This window comes from Molossus molossus, unplaced genomic scaffold, assembly GCF_014108415.1.
Source record: "Molossus molossus isolate mMolMol1 unplaced genomic scaffold, mMolMol1.p scaffold_m16_p_12, whole genome shotgun sequence".
NCBI lineage: Eukaryota > Metazoa > Chordata > Mammalia > Chiroptera > Molossidae > Molossus > Molossus molossus.
The window spans coordinates 61,787,818-61,802,550 of NW_023425347.1; the positions used below are offsets into that span (position 1 = coordinate 61,787,818).

Here is a 14,733-nt window from a genome sequence, read left to right on the forward strand (position 1 = left end):
AATAACTATGCATGGTGTCAGGTGGGTACTGGAAATATCGGAGGGACCCGCTTTATAAAGTATATGACTGTCTAACCACTCTGCTGTACACCTGAAACTAAAACAAAATAATATTGAATGTAAACTGTACTTGGGAAAAGGACTGTTTTGAAGAGCGGGTTTGAGCCCAGGCAGCCAGGACTCGTGAGCGCACAGGATCGCCCCACGCAGCCTGTCCTCCCGGCTGCTCACCTGGAGTCCGCTCTGTCCGAGGAGAAACTCCGCCGCTGCCGAGGGTTCTATCATCGCCATTGCTTTCCCGAGTTACGGGCAAATGTTCTGTCTGCGCAACGTCTACGGGCTTCCTGCCACTGGCCGTGTTTACTTTGCTGCACTGTTTGCTCGGTGGGGACAGAAGCGGATGGGGTATTTCTCATGGACCTAGGCTGGACCTCCCGGCTCAGAGAGAAAATGAAGACATCCCGGGCGTGGGCTTGGGGGCCGCCTGCCCAGCTCGCTCTTCTCTCTGCCGCCCTGGCTTGTCTCGGTTTGCCTGGCTCCGGGTAAGTGACAGCCGCAATGATTCCCTGATCAATAACAGGACAGGGAGTGTAAAGCCACAGGGCGCGGCTGTCTCTTTGCCGCCTACCTATTCAATGAGGATCATCCCTAGAAGCAGTTTGCGCGCATCTGATAAAATGGTATCAACAACTGTCTTCATATTATGGTGGAAGCAAGCGGCTGACTTCAACAGAAGTTCCCATGAGAAACCGACATGTTTAAATGTATTTTGTCATGCTAAGAAGAATAGGAGACTCGTTTTGTCTTCTGAACAGAGCCTTGGTGTGTTCTGTAACAAAAGAAGGTTTGTTATGTATGAAGAAAGGGGGCCAATTCCTATCAATGATTTTTACCATATGAGAGTGACCTACTCTATCTGCTCATCAACTCTAATTTGGGGGGCTTTTCAGTCTCTCTCTCTCTCTCTCTCTCTCACTACAGATGTTTCCAGCAGTTAAATGCTAATTGATTTGTTTCATTATTTTTGTTTCCATTGGTAAGATGCAAAATAGGCTAAAGAAAATATCTGAGTCAAAGCTCAAACTTAATCTGAGTGAAACCTCAAACTTGGGCTCCAGTGAAAAGGTCTTAGTGACTTGGCAAGCTGGGGTCTTCCTGGCGCACGGAAGTCTCACCATGAAATGTTAAAGCCCTCTGGCATCCCAGGCCTCCCTGTGAGCAATCCTGGGGGAAGAACGCCTGTTATTGTCATCTATTCGTTCCGTAAATGCCCTGAGCACAACCTCTCACTTAATGTGAGGAGCACCTCATACCCCCAGGTCACCCTTGGTCTCAGCTCTGCTGAGCACTCAGGCTCCACTGGGCACCACCCCGAGACCAGCACCATGTGTATTTACTACCCATTGGGAGTTCGGTAAATAATCGCTGTTGTGATTATCAAAAATCTCAACGTGGCCCTAAGAAGAATCAAGCTGCCAAGGCCTTCCTTGTGTGTACTATGTGTACTCAGGATCTGAGGACGTGTGTCTGGAATGGAGGGTTTGAAGGGACCATGGCAACCCGACCACAGCACTGAGCCTTGTGCAAGGCCCTCGCCAGCTCCGAGGACGGAGATGGATAGGACACGAAGAGCCCCTGTTCTGGTAGAGAAAGCCCTCACCTGAGCACGCACTCTGTGTGCTGTTGTAAGAGATGGTGCTGGGGCAGGTGGGAAGCCAGAGAGGGAGTGATCAGCTCTATAGGGCACAGGGTCTGCAAGGGTTTCTAGAAGGGGTGATACGGAGCTTTGCCTGTGGAAGAAAGGTGCTTGCTGAATGGCCCAGGGGGGTAAGGGTGTTCCAGGCATGAGTAGCATTACAAAGACATGGAAACGCGAGAGCCTGGCTTGTCCTTGAAGCTGCGAGGCGACAGAAGTAGCACAGGCCAAGGGGGACAGCGACAGAAACGAGATGGAGTAGGAGTCAGATCATGGGCAAAGTGGAGGGGGCACTTAGGGTGCCAATTAGGAAGCTTGTTGCCCTGGCCCATGAGGCTCTGGTTGGAGTGTCGGCTTGCACACTGAATGGTCGCAGGTGCAGACTCCAGCCCCGGTGAGGTGGGTGTATGCAGGAGGAAAATGATCGATGTGTCTCTCTCGCATCAATGTTCCTCTCTCTCTCTCTCTCTCCTTCCCTTCCACTCTCTCTAAAATTAAATGGAAAAATATCCTCAGGTGAGGATTAACAAAAAAAAAAAAAAAAAGAAGAAGAAGACTACACCTTCTGGAAGAGGGTGTGGGGGTATAAATGGTGATAGAAGGAGACTGGACTTGGGGTGGTGAATGCACAATAAGATATATAGGTGATCTATTATGGAATGTACACCTGAGACCTACATAATTGTATTAACTAGTGTCAACCTAATACGTTCAATTGAAAAAACGGAGCTTGTACCGTATCCTCCAGGCAACGGGGAGCAGTGGAAGGTTCTAAGCAAAGGAGCAGTAAGTACGATCATATTTAGACGTGTGCCAGGAAGTCACCCTGTGCTAGGGAGTGGCAGTGCCAGGGGGTGGGCAGAGGGCAGACCTTGATTAACCCTCCAGTGGTGTCACGAGTTGGGTGTTATCTCTTACTCACACTGTGGATGAGCAAGCTGATTGTGAGAGGAGAGTCACTCATGTGTTGTGCATCTCAAACTCTCCGCTGAACCAGGTTCAGTGCTCTGCCCGCTGCCCGATCCTACGGGGCAGTCCCAAACCCGGCGCGTGTTTGATTTCCATACACGAAGTGCTTGAAGAGCCTTCAGTTCTGGAACTGAAAGTGCTGAGGCCTCCTTCCCGTCAGCTAGGAAACGTTTCATTGCTAGTTACTCTTGTAGTCAAGTCAGATGAAATAATCACGCCGTCGCAAGGCCGGCCATTTACCCACTGTCCCTGGCACTGGTCGTCGGCGGGTCCTTACAGCTGTCTGCGGGAAGTGCTGCTGCTCGAGGTTCACAGGGAGAGCAGCTGAGATTTGGAGAGAGATTAACTGTCACAAGGCTACAGAATAGGACTCAAATCCAGGTTTCTTCTGGTTCCAGAGCCGGGTGTATCCCTGCGTCGTTCACTCTTGCATTATCCCTTCCCCACTAAGTGTGCGTCTGCCCTGCTGGACTCCGCGCCCTCTCTCTGTCTCTGAACCACACATTTGTTGCCTTGAGATGTTGCTGTAAATTTCACAGCGACAACAGTGCATGACAGAGAGAACAGAAAGTGAACATCTGCCCCCTGGAAGCTGCCCCTCCCAGCAAACAGGAATGATCCTCTTCCCAATGGATGCAGCTGCCGAACAAACGGGCTGCGACAAGAGCGTTGGTGCGTCAGGACGTTCCCATGGAGAGCCCACATGTGACGCACGCCATCGATGCACACTGAGGCTCCCCACGGCTGCTGACCTAATCCTGCAGCACTTGATGGGCCCGCCTGTATCTTGATCAGAGACTCCTGATAGAAAGAGTGTAGGAGACAGGGACCCAGTGAAATAGGCCCCACTGCTGGCCCGGGCGCTCCATGCACCTCGAGGAAGGCTGTCCTTGCCTGTGTTTACGGACAAGGATGTGTTCCAAAAACTTGTAGATGGTGCTCACGGTAGCATTACTTGCTATTGCAAAACACTGGCAAAATGTAAATGTCCTTCAAAAAGAAAGAATAAACTGAATGCAATATATGTCCTGTGATGGGACATCTAGGTAGAAGGAAGGAACTAGATCTCTTTATGAGTTGATGTAGATAGACCTCAGACATATAATGTTGACTGACAAAGGCAAGTTGCAGAATAATATGTACAGCACGAATAAAGTACACACAACTATGTACTATACACACACACACACGTATATGTATGTGTGTGTGTATAATATTTAAAAGGTTGGAAGGAGAATACATACCAAATTCATAACAATATTTCCCTCTTTAGAGGAAAGGAAATGGAACTGGGGCAGATGTAAAACTATAGAGTTATTTTTTATTTAAAAAAAACTTGAATTATGTATAACAAAATGTTAGCAATTGCTGGTGCGGGGTTGTGAGAACACGAGTGTCTGTGATTTTGGTCTAATTTGTCAGCACTAAAAGTAGCGAGGATTTTGAATGACAAAGGTCAGGTTGGCTGGTCTCAGTGTCCCTGCGGTTGGTTTCTGCAGAAACACGTGAACAGTGTGTTGTAACCACGCACTGAGGCCCCGGCTGGCCCCGCCCTTCTTGGCTCCATGCTCTTCCCAGGAATTAAAGACACAATCTAATGCCAGCCTTTCAGAGTTGCATTCCGTAGTACTCATAAACCACACACCTCTTCGCCAGTGTAACTGACAAACACCCTATTGATTCAGCTGATTACTTCTTATATCGCTACCTCCATAATGAAAATTGGGTGCAAAAATGAGAGATCTGCTGGTTACAACTACTGTTTACCAAGTTCCTTGACCGATCATCTCGCCCATTAACAGGCTTTCAAATCTCAGAGAAGGAAATAATTGTGACTCTTAAGAGTGTGTGTGCACATTGCTCATCAACTCAATCTCAGCTGCGGTGGGAATTGGGGTTGGTAGTTGAGAAAAACACAATGTAACTGTTTCTTCGTTGAGGCAAGAGGGTACCCTGCAGCGCTGTCCAATACATACTCAAAGCAGCCAAATCACAGGCAATATTGTTTTGTCAGACGCGGCAAATTAGAGGAAGGAGCCCGTTCTGAAGTGCCCCCTCCCGCTGGTGTGCAGCATCCCGCGTCAGGTTACCACTTTATCCACCTGTGGTTTCCAGTGGAGTCTTTGACCTTTCCTTAAAGATCCCACTTTATTAGACAATTGATTTTTGCTGGTCTCTGGGGTGGCCTTGGAGGTGGATTTCGCTGTAGTTAATATTATCCTCTTTTTAGGACTTTTGCCAAGTGAGAATGTATTGGTTAATGACCTTGTCTGGAGTGATATACTGCGTATTTGAGACAGTGGAAACGATGTGATTCTCTTCCTAATGACTCAATCTTGAACACGGGGAGGAAAGAGGCCTGGACACGGGGGGCCTGTGGAGTGGATGCTGCCCTGTCCCCTTCCAGGCAGCACGGGGCCATGGACACCGCACAGGCTCCAGAGTCAACAAACCTGGGCTAAGACCCCACGCCCACCGCATGCCAGCGGCGGGGCTCCAGGCCACCCCTCACGCGTCCAGGGGGCAGTGCCCCGGAGCTGTCTTGGAGCATAGCTGGCAGAATTCAGTGAGATCGAATGGGTAAAACACCTCCCAGAGGGTTTGACCCGCCCAGGTGCTTAGTGCGCCTTCTCTTCTCCTCACTTTTCCTCTACGTTTTGCCTTGAAAAGGAACACCGATAACAAAGCATTTCACAGTGCTACATGCTCTTTCAGGCAGAAGAAAGATAAAATGTGTAAGATACCATCATCTACATAGGGAAACTGGAGGCCTATTCAGATGAACTCCCGTGATCACTCATTCACTCTTTTTTTTTTTTTAGAGAGAATCACAGTTTGTTTTTTGTTTTTGTTTTTTGAGATAACTTTTTATTATAAAATATTAAAGACAAAAATATGCAAAAGGATATAAAATTTAATGCATTGGACCTCCATGGTCACACTACCCCATGTAAGAAATTAAATGTATTAGCCCCTGTATTCTGTTCTTGATTTTATTTCTTTCTCGTCAGCCTCGGTAACTTCACTCTTTAAATGAGTTGTTTATCATGCCCTAAACAAACAAACACCCTGCCTTCTGTCGGGAACTTAGCAAAAAGAGTGGCCCTATCTTCCAGACGTATTTCAGGCCTCACGCTGATTGACTTCTCTGTAGATGTGAGGCCATGGGCCTGTCCCCTTCGCCCCAGAGGGCCCCCCCCCATCACCTCTGCACTGGGCCTGGCAGAGTGGTGCAGACGCTCCCCAGGTGCTTACCCGTGCCCTGATCCTCCTCACAGGACAGTCATATCCTCTCTCACGGTCAGATCACCATCAGATTTGTGCTATGTCTGTAGGACAAATCTCGCCCGAGTTCTAAAGCCATGCAGTAACCATGTGTGGAATGACCACACAGGTGTTCCATGGGCACCTGGGACCCAGCATGCTCCAACCACATCTTCCCCCGTAAGCTCCTCTGCTCCTGTGTTTCCCACTCACACACTCAGACCGGGGACCTGCGTCGACCCTATCCCACACCCCATCCAATGACCCATCACTGTCCGTGCATTCCACCGGAGAAATGTCTCACACGTCTGTCCTCATTCCCTCCCAGACGCTGCCATGCTTCAGGCTCCCCTCACTCACGGGGGCGACTGCACGAGCCACCTGCCTGCTTTGCCTGCCCCGGGCTCTCCACACCCCTGGGCCGCCTCACGCTGCGGTCACAGTGGCGTTCTCAAACACAGCTCTGGGCATGGAGCCCGTATGCTGAATAACCTTGCCTACTGGGGAACTTCTGGAAGACCTAAGACATGAGAAACGTTTCTCTTCCTACTAAGACAAACCCTGAGTTCCTGAAGGAAGAACCTGATGATATAGTTCTCTGCCTCCCTTGTAGCCCAGTACCCTGAATACAGTTTGTTCTCAGCAAACATGAGACACCCTAAAGACCATCTAGTCCAAACCTCTCACCTTCTAGGGGCTAAAAACAGGCTCAGAGGTGGGGAGAGCATTGCTTAAGCTCATACGTCCAGCGGTGGCTGTATTCCCTACATATATGCAGCACTGTAGAGTTTATGCTTTTACATACATTTCATTTGATCCTAGAAATAGCCTTGTCAGGTGGCTATGCTTATCTCATTATAAGAGTGAGAAAGTGAAGACAGGTTGCAAAACAGACCAAGATGACCCAGCTGCTGATGGACCGTCGTCTTCTCCTTTTTTTTTTTTTTTATAGGAATTAATGAATACTTGAAATTTATTTTAAATATATGTGGCTTCGGAACTGGAAAAGAGAAGTATTTCATGCACAGTTGGCAAATGCCTAGCTCCTTAAATCCTACAATTTCTTAGAATGTTGCATAGTGAGGTGACCACAAAGGAGCTCGTTTAGCTGAAGCCACTAGCGGAGAAATGTTTCTAACTTACAGAACTGGGCACAGGCGTGCACTGGTCCACACTGGACAGCTGTATCCGATAGAAGTACTTGGGCTGCTCTTACTTGGAGAGCCATGTTCTGACAAAAGCAGTGGAGAGCAAAGTATTTTGTCAATTAAGCTCTGAAAGAAGTTGTGTGCCTAAACTGAAGTTATCATATCAAAGCTTATATTACGTAGTCTAGCAATCTTAAAAAGGTTATTTTTTCTGTTTCATACTATAAATTTGCCTTTTGAAAACATCAAGAAGCCTGTGGTGTGGTTAAGAGGGATGCGGGCAGGTTAAGGGACATAAAATGTTTTTGAAAGTCTAATTCCTAGTCTTCTCCTTTTGCCTAAGAAACTGATCTGTAACAGGTTTCTCGACTTTCTTTGAGAACAATTTCTTCTGAATGGAAAATTGCAAGACAGGAATTTGTCCCAGCCCCAAATGGCTTATCTCATGTTCAGTTACATATATTTTATTATGTATTTGACTAAACTTACATTAAATCTAAAATTACCCACTTTGCCCTGGCTGGTTTGACTTAGAGGTTGGAACATCAGCCTGTGGACCAAATGGCCATGGATTCAAGCCCAGTAAAAGGAACATGCTTAGGTTGCAGGTTTGATCCCTGGCCCTGGTTGGGGTCGTGCAGGAGGCAACCAATCAACGTGTCTCTTTCATGTCTATGTTTCTCCCTCCCCCCCTTCTACTCTCTCTAAAAATATATCCTCAAGTGAGGATTTAAAAAATTAATTAACCCCATTTTGATAGAAATACAGGGTGGAGCAAATGTAGGTTTATAGTTGTGAGTACGTGAAACAGAGTTTATTCTTATATTATTATTTATCAATTATTGTATTCTTTTCCATACAAACAACTGTAAACCTACCTTTGCCCCGTCCTGTATATAAGATCCTAGATGTTCTTGATGGTTAGGGTTAGGGTTTTGTTTAAATCATTTTTTTATTTTTTAATTACAGTTGACATACATTATTTTAGGTGTACATCCCAGTGATTAGACGTTACATAACTTACTAAGAAGTCATCATCCCGATAAATCTCGCACTCATCTGGCACCATATATAGTTATTGGAATATTATTGACTATATTCCCTGTGCTGTACTGTACATCCCCATGACTATTCTGTAATGCCAATTTGAACTTCTTTAATCCCTTCACCTTTATATTGCTCCCACAAACCCCCCTCCCATCTTGGCAACAACAAAATGTTCTCTGTAACTATGATTCTGTTTCTGTTCTGCTTGTTCATTTATTTTGTTTTTTAGATGCAGTTGTTGATAGATATATATGTATTACCATTTTATTGTTCATGTTTTTAATCTTTCTTTTTCTTCTTAAAAAAGGCCCTTTAACATTTCATATAATACTGGTTTGGTGGTGATGAACTCCTTTAGCTTTTTCTTCTCTGGGAAGATCTTTGTCTGTCTTCCCATTCTAAATGATAGTTTTATTGTGTAGAGTAATCTTGGTTGTAGATCCTTGCTTTACATCTCTTTGAATTTTTCTTGCCAATCCCTTCTGGCCTGCAGGATTTCTGCTGAGAAATATAATGGACTGTCTTCTGACCCAAGTTCAATATACCACAGCTAGTCATAATAAATATTAACCTATACTTGAATGATAAACTAATAGCCTTGCACAAGTGAGCAAATATATATGTATAGGATGGATGGACGGGTGGTTGTATGTACACTTAATTCCCTACTGATACTTGGCTTTCTTCTCTCATGACATTTTAGAGGTGAAAGGCCACCCTCTCTGGAGTCAAATGCAGTCAATGAGAGCCTTGCCAAGAGCAGGCAGACACGGGGTGTGGATGTCACCTTGATGCCTATTAATTGTGAATTGTCCAGCTGGTCCTCCTGGACCAGGTGTGATCCCTGTCAGAAGAAAAGGGTAAGTACCCAGGCCTTGAGAACCCTAAGCTTCCAGGAACCCCAATCCTCGGCACTACTGACATCGTCTGCTGCATAGTAGGACCTCAGTAAATGTTAGCTGATTGAATTAATGGAGTCTAATTCTCTATGCTTCTGAGTAGCAATGCCATCCTTTCTTTGATCTTTCAGCTTTTTCTAAACATGTGTCCTTGCTCTTGCTCACAGCTTCCTAATTAGGCTTCCTGCCTCCAACCTTGCCGTTCAATCCAACTTTTCTTATGCGCCCAGAGGGAGGCATCAAAAATGCAACTGGGCCTGTCTTTTCCCGGCCTGAGATCATTCAAAGTCTACCTGCAGCCCTTAGGATCAAGTCCATGCCCCCCATGACCTAGACCTGGCCTACATCTCCATAAAAGTCCCCCAGTCCAGCACAATGGACGCCTCTATTTTTCTGACCATTCCACCCCCTGTGCCTTATTCCTGCTGCTTTCTCAGGCAGGAGTGACCTTCCCCACTTCCCTTACTGGCTAACACCTACTCACAATTTGAAACTGCTTAGGGGCTACTTCTTTTGAGGAGCCTTCCCTGGTTTCTCAGCCCCACTTACAGCTAGATGGGCCCCACTTACAGTTAGATGGGCACCCTTTTATGAACGGTAGTAGATCCCTCTTCCTCCGACACCCTTGCATTTCTTATTTATTTTTCCTTCATTATTTAGCTTTCCACTGAACTGTGAGCTGTTAAAGGCTTACTCAATTCTTTATCTTCAGTGTATAGGCCAATTTCTGGCACATGATAGGTGTTCCATAAATGTGTGTTGTTTGATCTTATTATATTTTCTGATATCTTGTGAAGAAGGGAGAATAGTTATTAAACTCTCTGTTAAGCAGACAGGTAAACAGAGACTCAGAGCAGGTAAGTGAGTTCCCAGGTTCACCGGGAAGCAAACTCAGGCATTGAACTCAGGCCACTGGCTTCTTGCCTGGTGTTCCATCCGTCAGAACACACAGTCTCTGCAGTGGTTGTCCTTCAGGCTCCTTTGTCATAGGAGGCTGGCCCAGGATCCCAGCTCTGAGCCGCAGATGTGTCAGAGGATGGTTATCATTTCCCAGCTCCTGGGAACCCAAACCAGCCATGGGCTAGGCCCCCAAAGAAGCTGTGGAAGTAGGCCCAGGACAATTTCACACTTAATTGGATCAATGTAGAGAGCCAAGCAGGATCATTGGGTTCCCAAAGCAGGCTTTATTGCTGAAGTTATCAACATCGATCCGATTATCTGGGTAATTGCTTCATCCACACCATAAACCGGGAAGACTCAGCATGAGTCGCCCGCGCATCCAGCCATCCAGAGCTCTTGCTCAGGCTTTGCTGCCCCCTTCCCTCCGCTGGACAGCACCCCCGTCAGCGGCCCACGGCTGGGGCTGCAGCAAAACCTCTCAAACTGGGATTGGGAGCTGCCCTTCCTCCATCATGTCCACACTCCTCAAACCAATGTGTCTTCAGGCTGGGACAGTCTTGTCTGCTGACCTGACCCCTGTTCTGCCAGCCTCTGCCTTTGGGGACCAGAGACCCTCTGGAAGTCCAAGGAGCATGGGTGAAAGGTTGTCTACATTTCTGCTTTGGATTTCCAGATAGCACACAAGTAAAACTGTGCTTAACATGTCACTCTGCAGAGGGACTGCTAGCCTGGTTTGCACCCCTTTTTTTAATGTTTTTATTTTATTTTATTTTTTAAAATTGATTTTAGAGAGAGAGGAAGAGAGAGGGAGAGAGAAAAACATCAGTGTGAAAGAGAAACATTGATCTGTTGCCTCCCACACGCACCCCGACTGGGTATAGAACCCGCAACCTGGGCATGCGTCCTGACCGGGAATCAAACTGGTGGCCTTTCGGTGCACGGGACAACATTCATCCGAATGAGCCACACTGGCCACGGCTGGTTTGCCCCCTTTGGCTGCACCAAAATCTTGACTGCCACTAGCATCTGGAAGCCACCCAAATGGATCACTCCCTTCCCCTACAGCGGGTTCTCAGTGCCCCAGAATCAAATGCCGAGTCCACCGTCCTGAGCCTGGCTCCCTTCACCTCCGGCCTCTCGCTCTTGCTCCTCACTGCGGCCACGATGAGCAAGGTTTCCAGGAACAAGGCACGTCTCTGGCCTCTCAGCATTGGTCAGCGTCGGCTCAGCACTCACTCCACCCGCGTGCTCTTCTCTGCTCTCTCGCCAGCTCCATGCCTGCCCAACGTTTCTGTTCATCCTCGGGGGCTCGGTTTAGATGCTGTGGGTTTACAGAGCACTCATTCTCCCGGTCTCATGCTCCCCATTTCTGCGTGGTCATGGCCGGCTGCCCCCCGGCCTATCACCACATCTGTGACCTCCTTGAGTGCAGCCAGAGGACATGATCAGGATGAAAAACAAAAAGCAAGCCCAAATAACACCTACTATTTTTTTTTCTTAACCATTGGGTGGCTCAATCAATATTTTGGAAATTCAATCAATGTTCCTGGAATAAACAAACGGGAAGATGGAGAGAGAGAAAGATTGACTGCTAAAAAGTATTAATAATATAAAAAAAAAAAATAAGTACCAGAAATTTAGTGCCTACTATGTACCAGACTACACAATGAGATTTTATATATACATCAATATGTAATTGATACTTCATAACCGTGCTTTTACATAATTCATTATCTCCACTTTAAAGACCCGTCAACTGAGATCGTAGAGGTTAAGTAACTTGCCCAACATCACATGACTAGAAAGGATCAGAGCCTGCGTTGGCTCCCAAGGGCATGCTTTTGCATTTATAAGATACCGAGTAAATGAGAATATTGAGCCAGCCCTTTGGAGTAATCAAGCGGAGAGACTGTGGTTTCATGTTATTGAGCTGACCACATCGATCTGTTTACCACCTTTTGATCCCAGAGCCTGAGTTTTTGCCACATTCAGCGAATCTTTACTGGTCACTGCAGATGCCGAGATCAGACAAGGCCCCTGCCCTCAGAGAGCTCACTGTGGAGTTGTAGGCAAGCGGCCAACCGCCACCCAGATCCTCACGCATATCCCTAAGCTCCCGGGGTCCCTGAGGCTCTGCCCTCGCTCACCTCGAACCCCTTCACTCCAGTACAGACACGCCGTCTTGCTCCGACCCTCGCAGTTCCACGGGGACCCGTGCAACAACCCTGACAAGGAAGCCGAAGACTGCGTGACCAACGCACCGTGCAGAAGTCAAGTGCGGTGCGAAGGCTTCGTGTGTGCACAGACAGGTATAAGGGACGCAGGCGTGGGAGGGGAGACTGGCGAAGTAGGCCCTGGCACGTGATGCTGGTGGCCCTGGCCTGGTGCCCGAGCTCAGGGTCACCTGTCCGGCCAGGAGGCCTGGTCTTCAAATCTCTCCTCCTTTTCCATGTATTACTTCATAAAAACAGTCCTGTAAAGGTGGCGTTAGTGTCCCCATTTTACACATTAAGAAATTCGGACTTGGAGAAGTTCCTTGCTGAAGGTCACACGGCAGGTAAGTGGAAAAGCTGCAAGGGGAAATGTGGGAATTCAGATCACACCCACTGACATCGAGGGCACCAAAAGGACGTGAGCTGGAGTCGGAAATCCTGAGTCGAGTCTCATTGGGACCTTGGGACCTAGGAGAAGCCACTTAAGCTTTCTGCATGGCAGTTCCCTCGACAGAAAATCAGAAGTGATGTCAATACCTTACAAGTTTGTCCTAAGGATCGAGGGGCATGATGGGCGTGAGAGCTCCTTCCAGACTGTGAGCTGTGCTGGCTCTAGAGGCAGAGCTGGGCCGGCTCAGCAGGGGCGGCACATCCTTTGTCTCTGAGAAACCTGTGCAGAGAGTTCCTGCCTCTGCAGTTCTGTATCTCCAAGTGCAGCGTAGCCCCTAATGCATGATGCAGTCAGTAAAGCATTCTTAACGGAAGGGAGGAAGGGAGGGAGGGAGGGAGGGAAGGAGGGAGGGAGGGAAGGAGGGAGGAAGGGAGGAAGGAAGGGAGGGAGGGAGGGAGGGAGGGAGGGAGGGGGGAGGGAGGGAGGGAGGGAGGGAGGGAGGGAGGATAGGAGGAGGGAAGAAGATGAATGAACAGACAGAAGGAAGGAAGGAGCACACAAATAAATAATCATCACCTGCAGAACTCTGTAAACACATCTTTTCAACTCACTCATCTGACTCATTCAAGCAACCAGATGCCTGTCTATTTCTCCAAGGGTACAGCAAAAGTAAGAGTGTTTCGACCCAAATTATCTAGGTAGGAGCTACAACTCTATATTTGCTGTGCCCATGTGGACTGTGCTTTGGGATCTGTTAAGAAAGAGTTGGGGATTCAAAGAACAATTTCTAGGGCTTATTCCAAATGCAAAAATCCCATCCAATAACCCTGGAAGCCCTTTTCCCAGTGCGTCCACGGACTCGTTATGCCAGTGTTCCGTGACTCCGACCGAGGCCAGGATGCTATTCGGGCATGCTCTACTCGAAATGCCTTGTAAGAAACATTTGAGGACCAGACTGTTATTCTGCCTATACCGCCCAGGAACATTGGTCAAAAGTGACCAGACACATCTAAGGAAACAGGTTCACCTGTATTATGGGCTTTATCCCCCTAGAATATACAAATAATAAGGAAAGTCAAGTTAGTCAAATGCTACAGATAATTTCACACATGTAGCCCAAATACTTTTATAATCGAAAAATAGTCCAAATGGCTGCCGTGTTGCAGGCAGTGTGGTTTAGTGGGAAGAATTGTGATCAGACAGTTGTAGGTTCCCACCCTGCTGCAGCTATTCACTGGCAATGTGCGCTTGGCCCACAGACACACCGGTGACAGTAATGACAGTGCTTGGCGGGCGGGCACCATGGCTCAGTACGGTTCTATTTACTCGTTCAGATCCCCAGCCACCCTAGCGGGCAGGTATGATGACTTCCCTACTTTACAGATGAGTTGAGGCAGAGGGTTAAACATATGGAAGGCCACACGGCTGCTATGACCTGCAGGACCCACAAACCCACCAGCCTCAGGGAGAGAAGTTCAGGCTTCCTGTCTGGCCACTGACCTCTGCCGAGCAGGCACTTTCCTGTCCCCTCCCTTAATCAGCTCCCCTCAAAGTGCTTTCAGAAATGCAACACTGGCCCCTTTTGGGGAGTAAAGTGTACATGTCATTACCACTGTGATGCATGTCAAAGTGAAGTGTTAAAGGCCTAGAAATTGCCTGCTGCACCGTAGGTGCTCATAGCGTGTTCGGTCCCATCTGACAGCCATGTAACTGCAAGTAACATCCTCTTCCCATCCCAGGAAGGTGTGTGAACCGCAGACTTCTTTGCAATGGGGACAATGACTGTGGGGACCAGTCAGATGAGGCAAACTGTAGAAGGATTTATAAAAAGTGTCAGCAGGAAATGGACCAGTACTGGGCAATTGGCAATCTGGCCAGTGGGTAAGTTACTGTGTTTCTATTGTATAGATGAGAAGGTGCTCAATTAAATGTAATTCTAGAGAAGAAGAAGCTGATATGAACAGATTGCTTCTTTTCTCCTTTTTGATAAAAGACTGTGGTATGAGTGGATGCTGGTGGCTTCCCTCTGAGGAGCTCCCAGAACACGTCCCATGGACGTCCACAGGTCACAAGGGGGGCTCAGCTAGGACCACGAGTGACGGAGTTGCGTGTGGAGACCGCAGAGGTCCCACGTGAGGACTGCAGATACATGTTCATCTAGCTCCCGCTGTGTGACCCTGCGGTGGTCTCTGGGCCTTACCCTGGA

General features: G+C 47.7%; 1 protein-coding gene across 1 annotated transcript in view; it reads left to right on the forward strand.

Annotated features, from left to right (window-relative positions):
- The first annotated feature begins 450 nt into the window (after positions 1-450).
- C8B (complement C8 beta chain) overlaps positions 451-14,733 on the forward strand; it is a 37,492-nt gene continuing 23,209 nt past the window's right edge. The window contains exons 1-4 of the mRNA XM_036257002.1: positions 451-542; positions 8,828-8,984; positions 12,091-12,232; positions 14,267-14,408. Coding sequence (XP_036112895.1) covers positions 451-542; positions 8,828-8,984; positions 12,091-12,232; positions 14,267-14,408 — 533 coding nt within the window. The remainder of the gene's footprint in view (positions 543-8,827; positions 8,985-12,090; positions 12,233-14,266; positions 14,409-14,733) is intronic.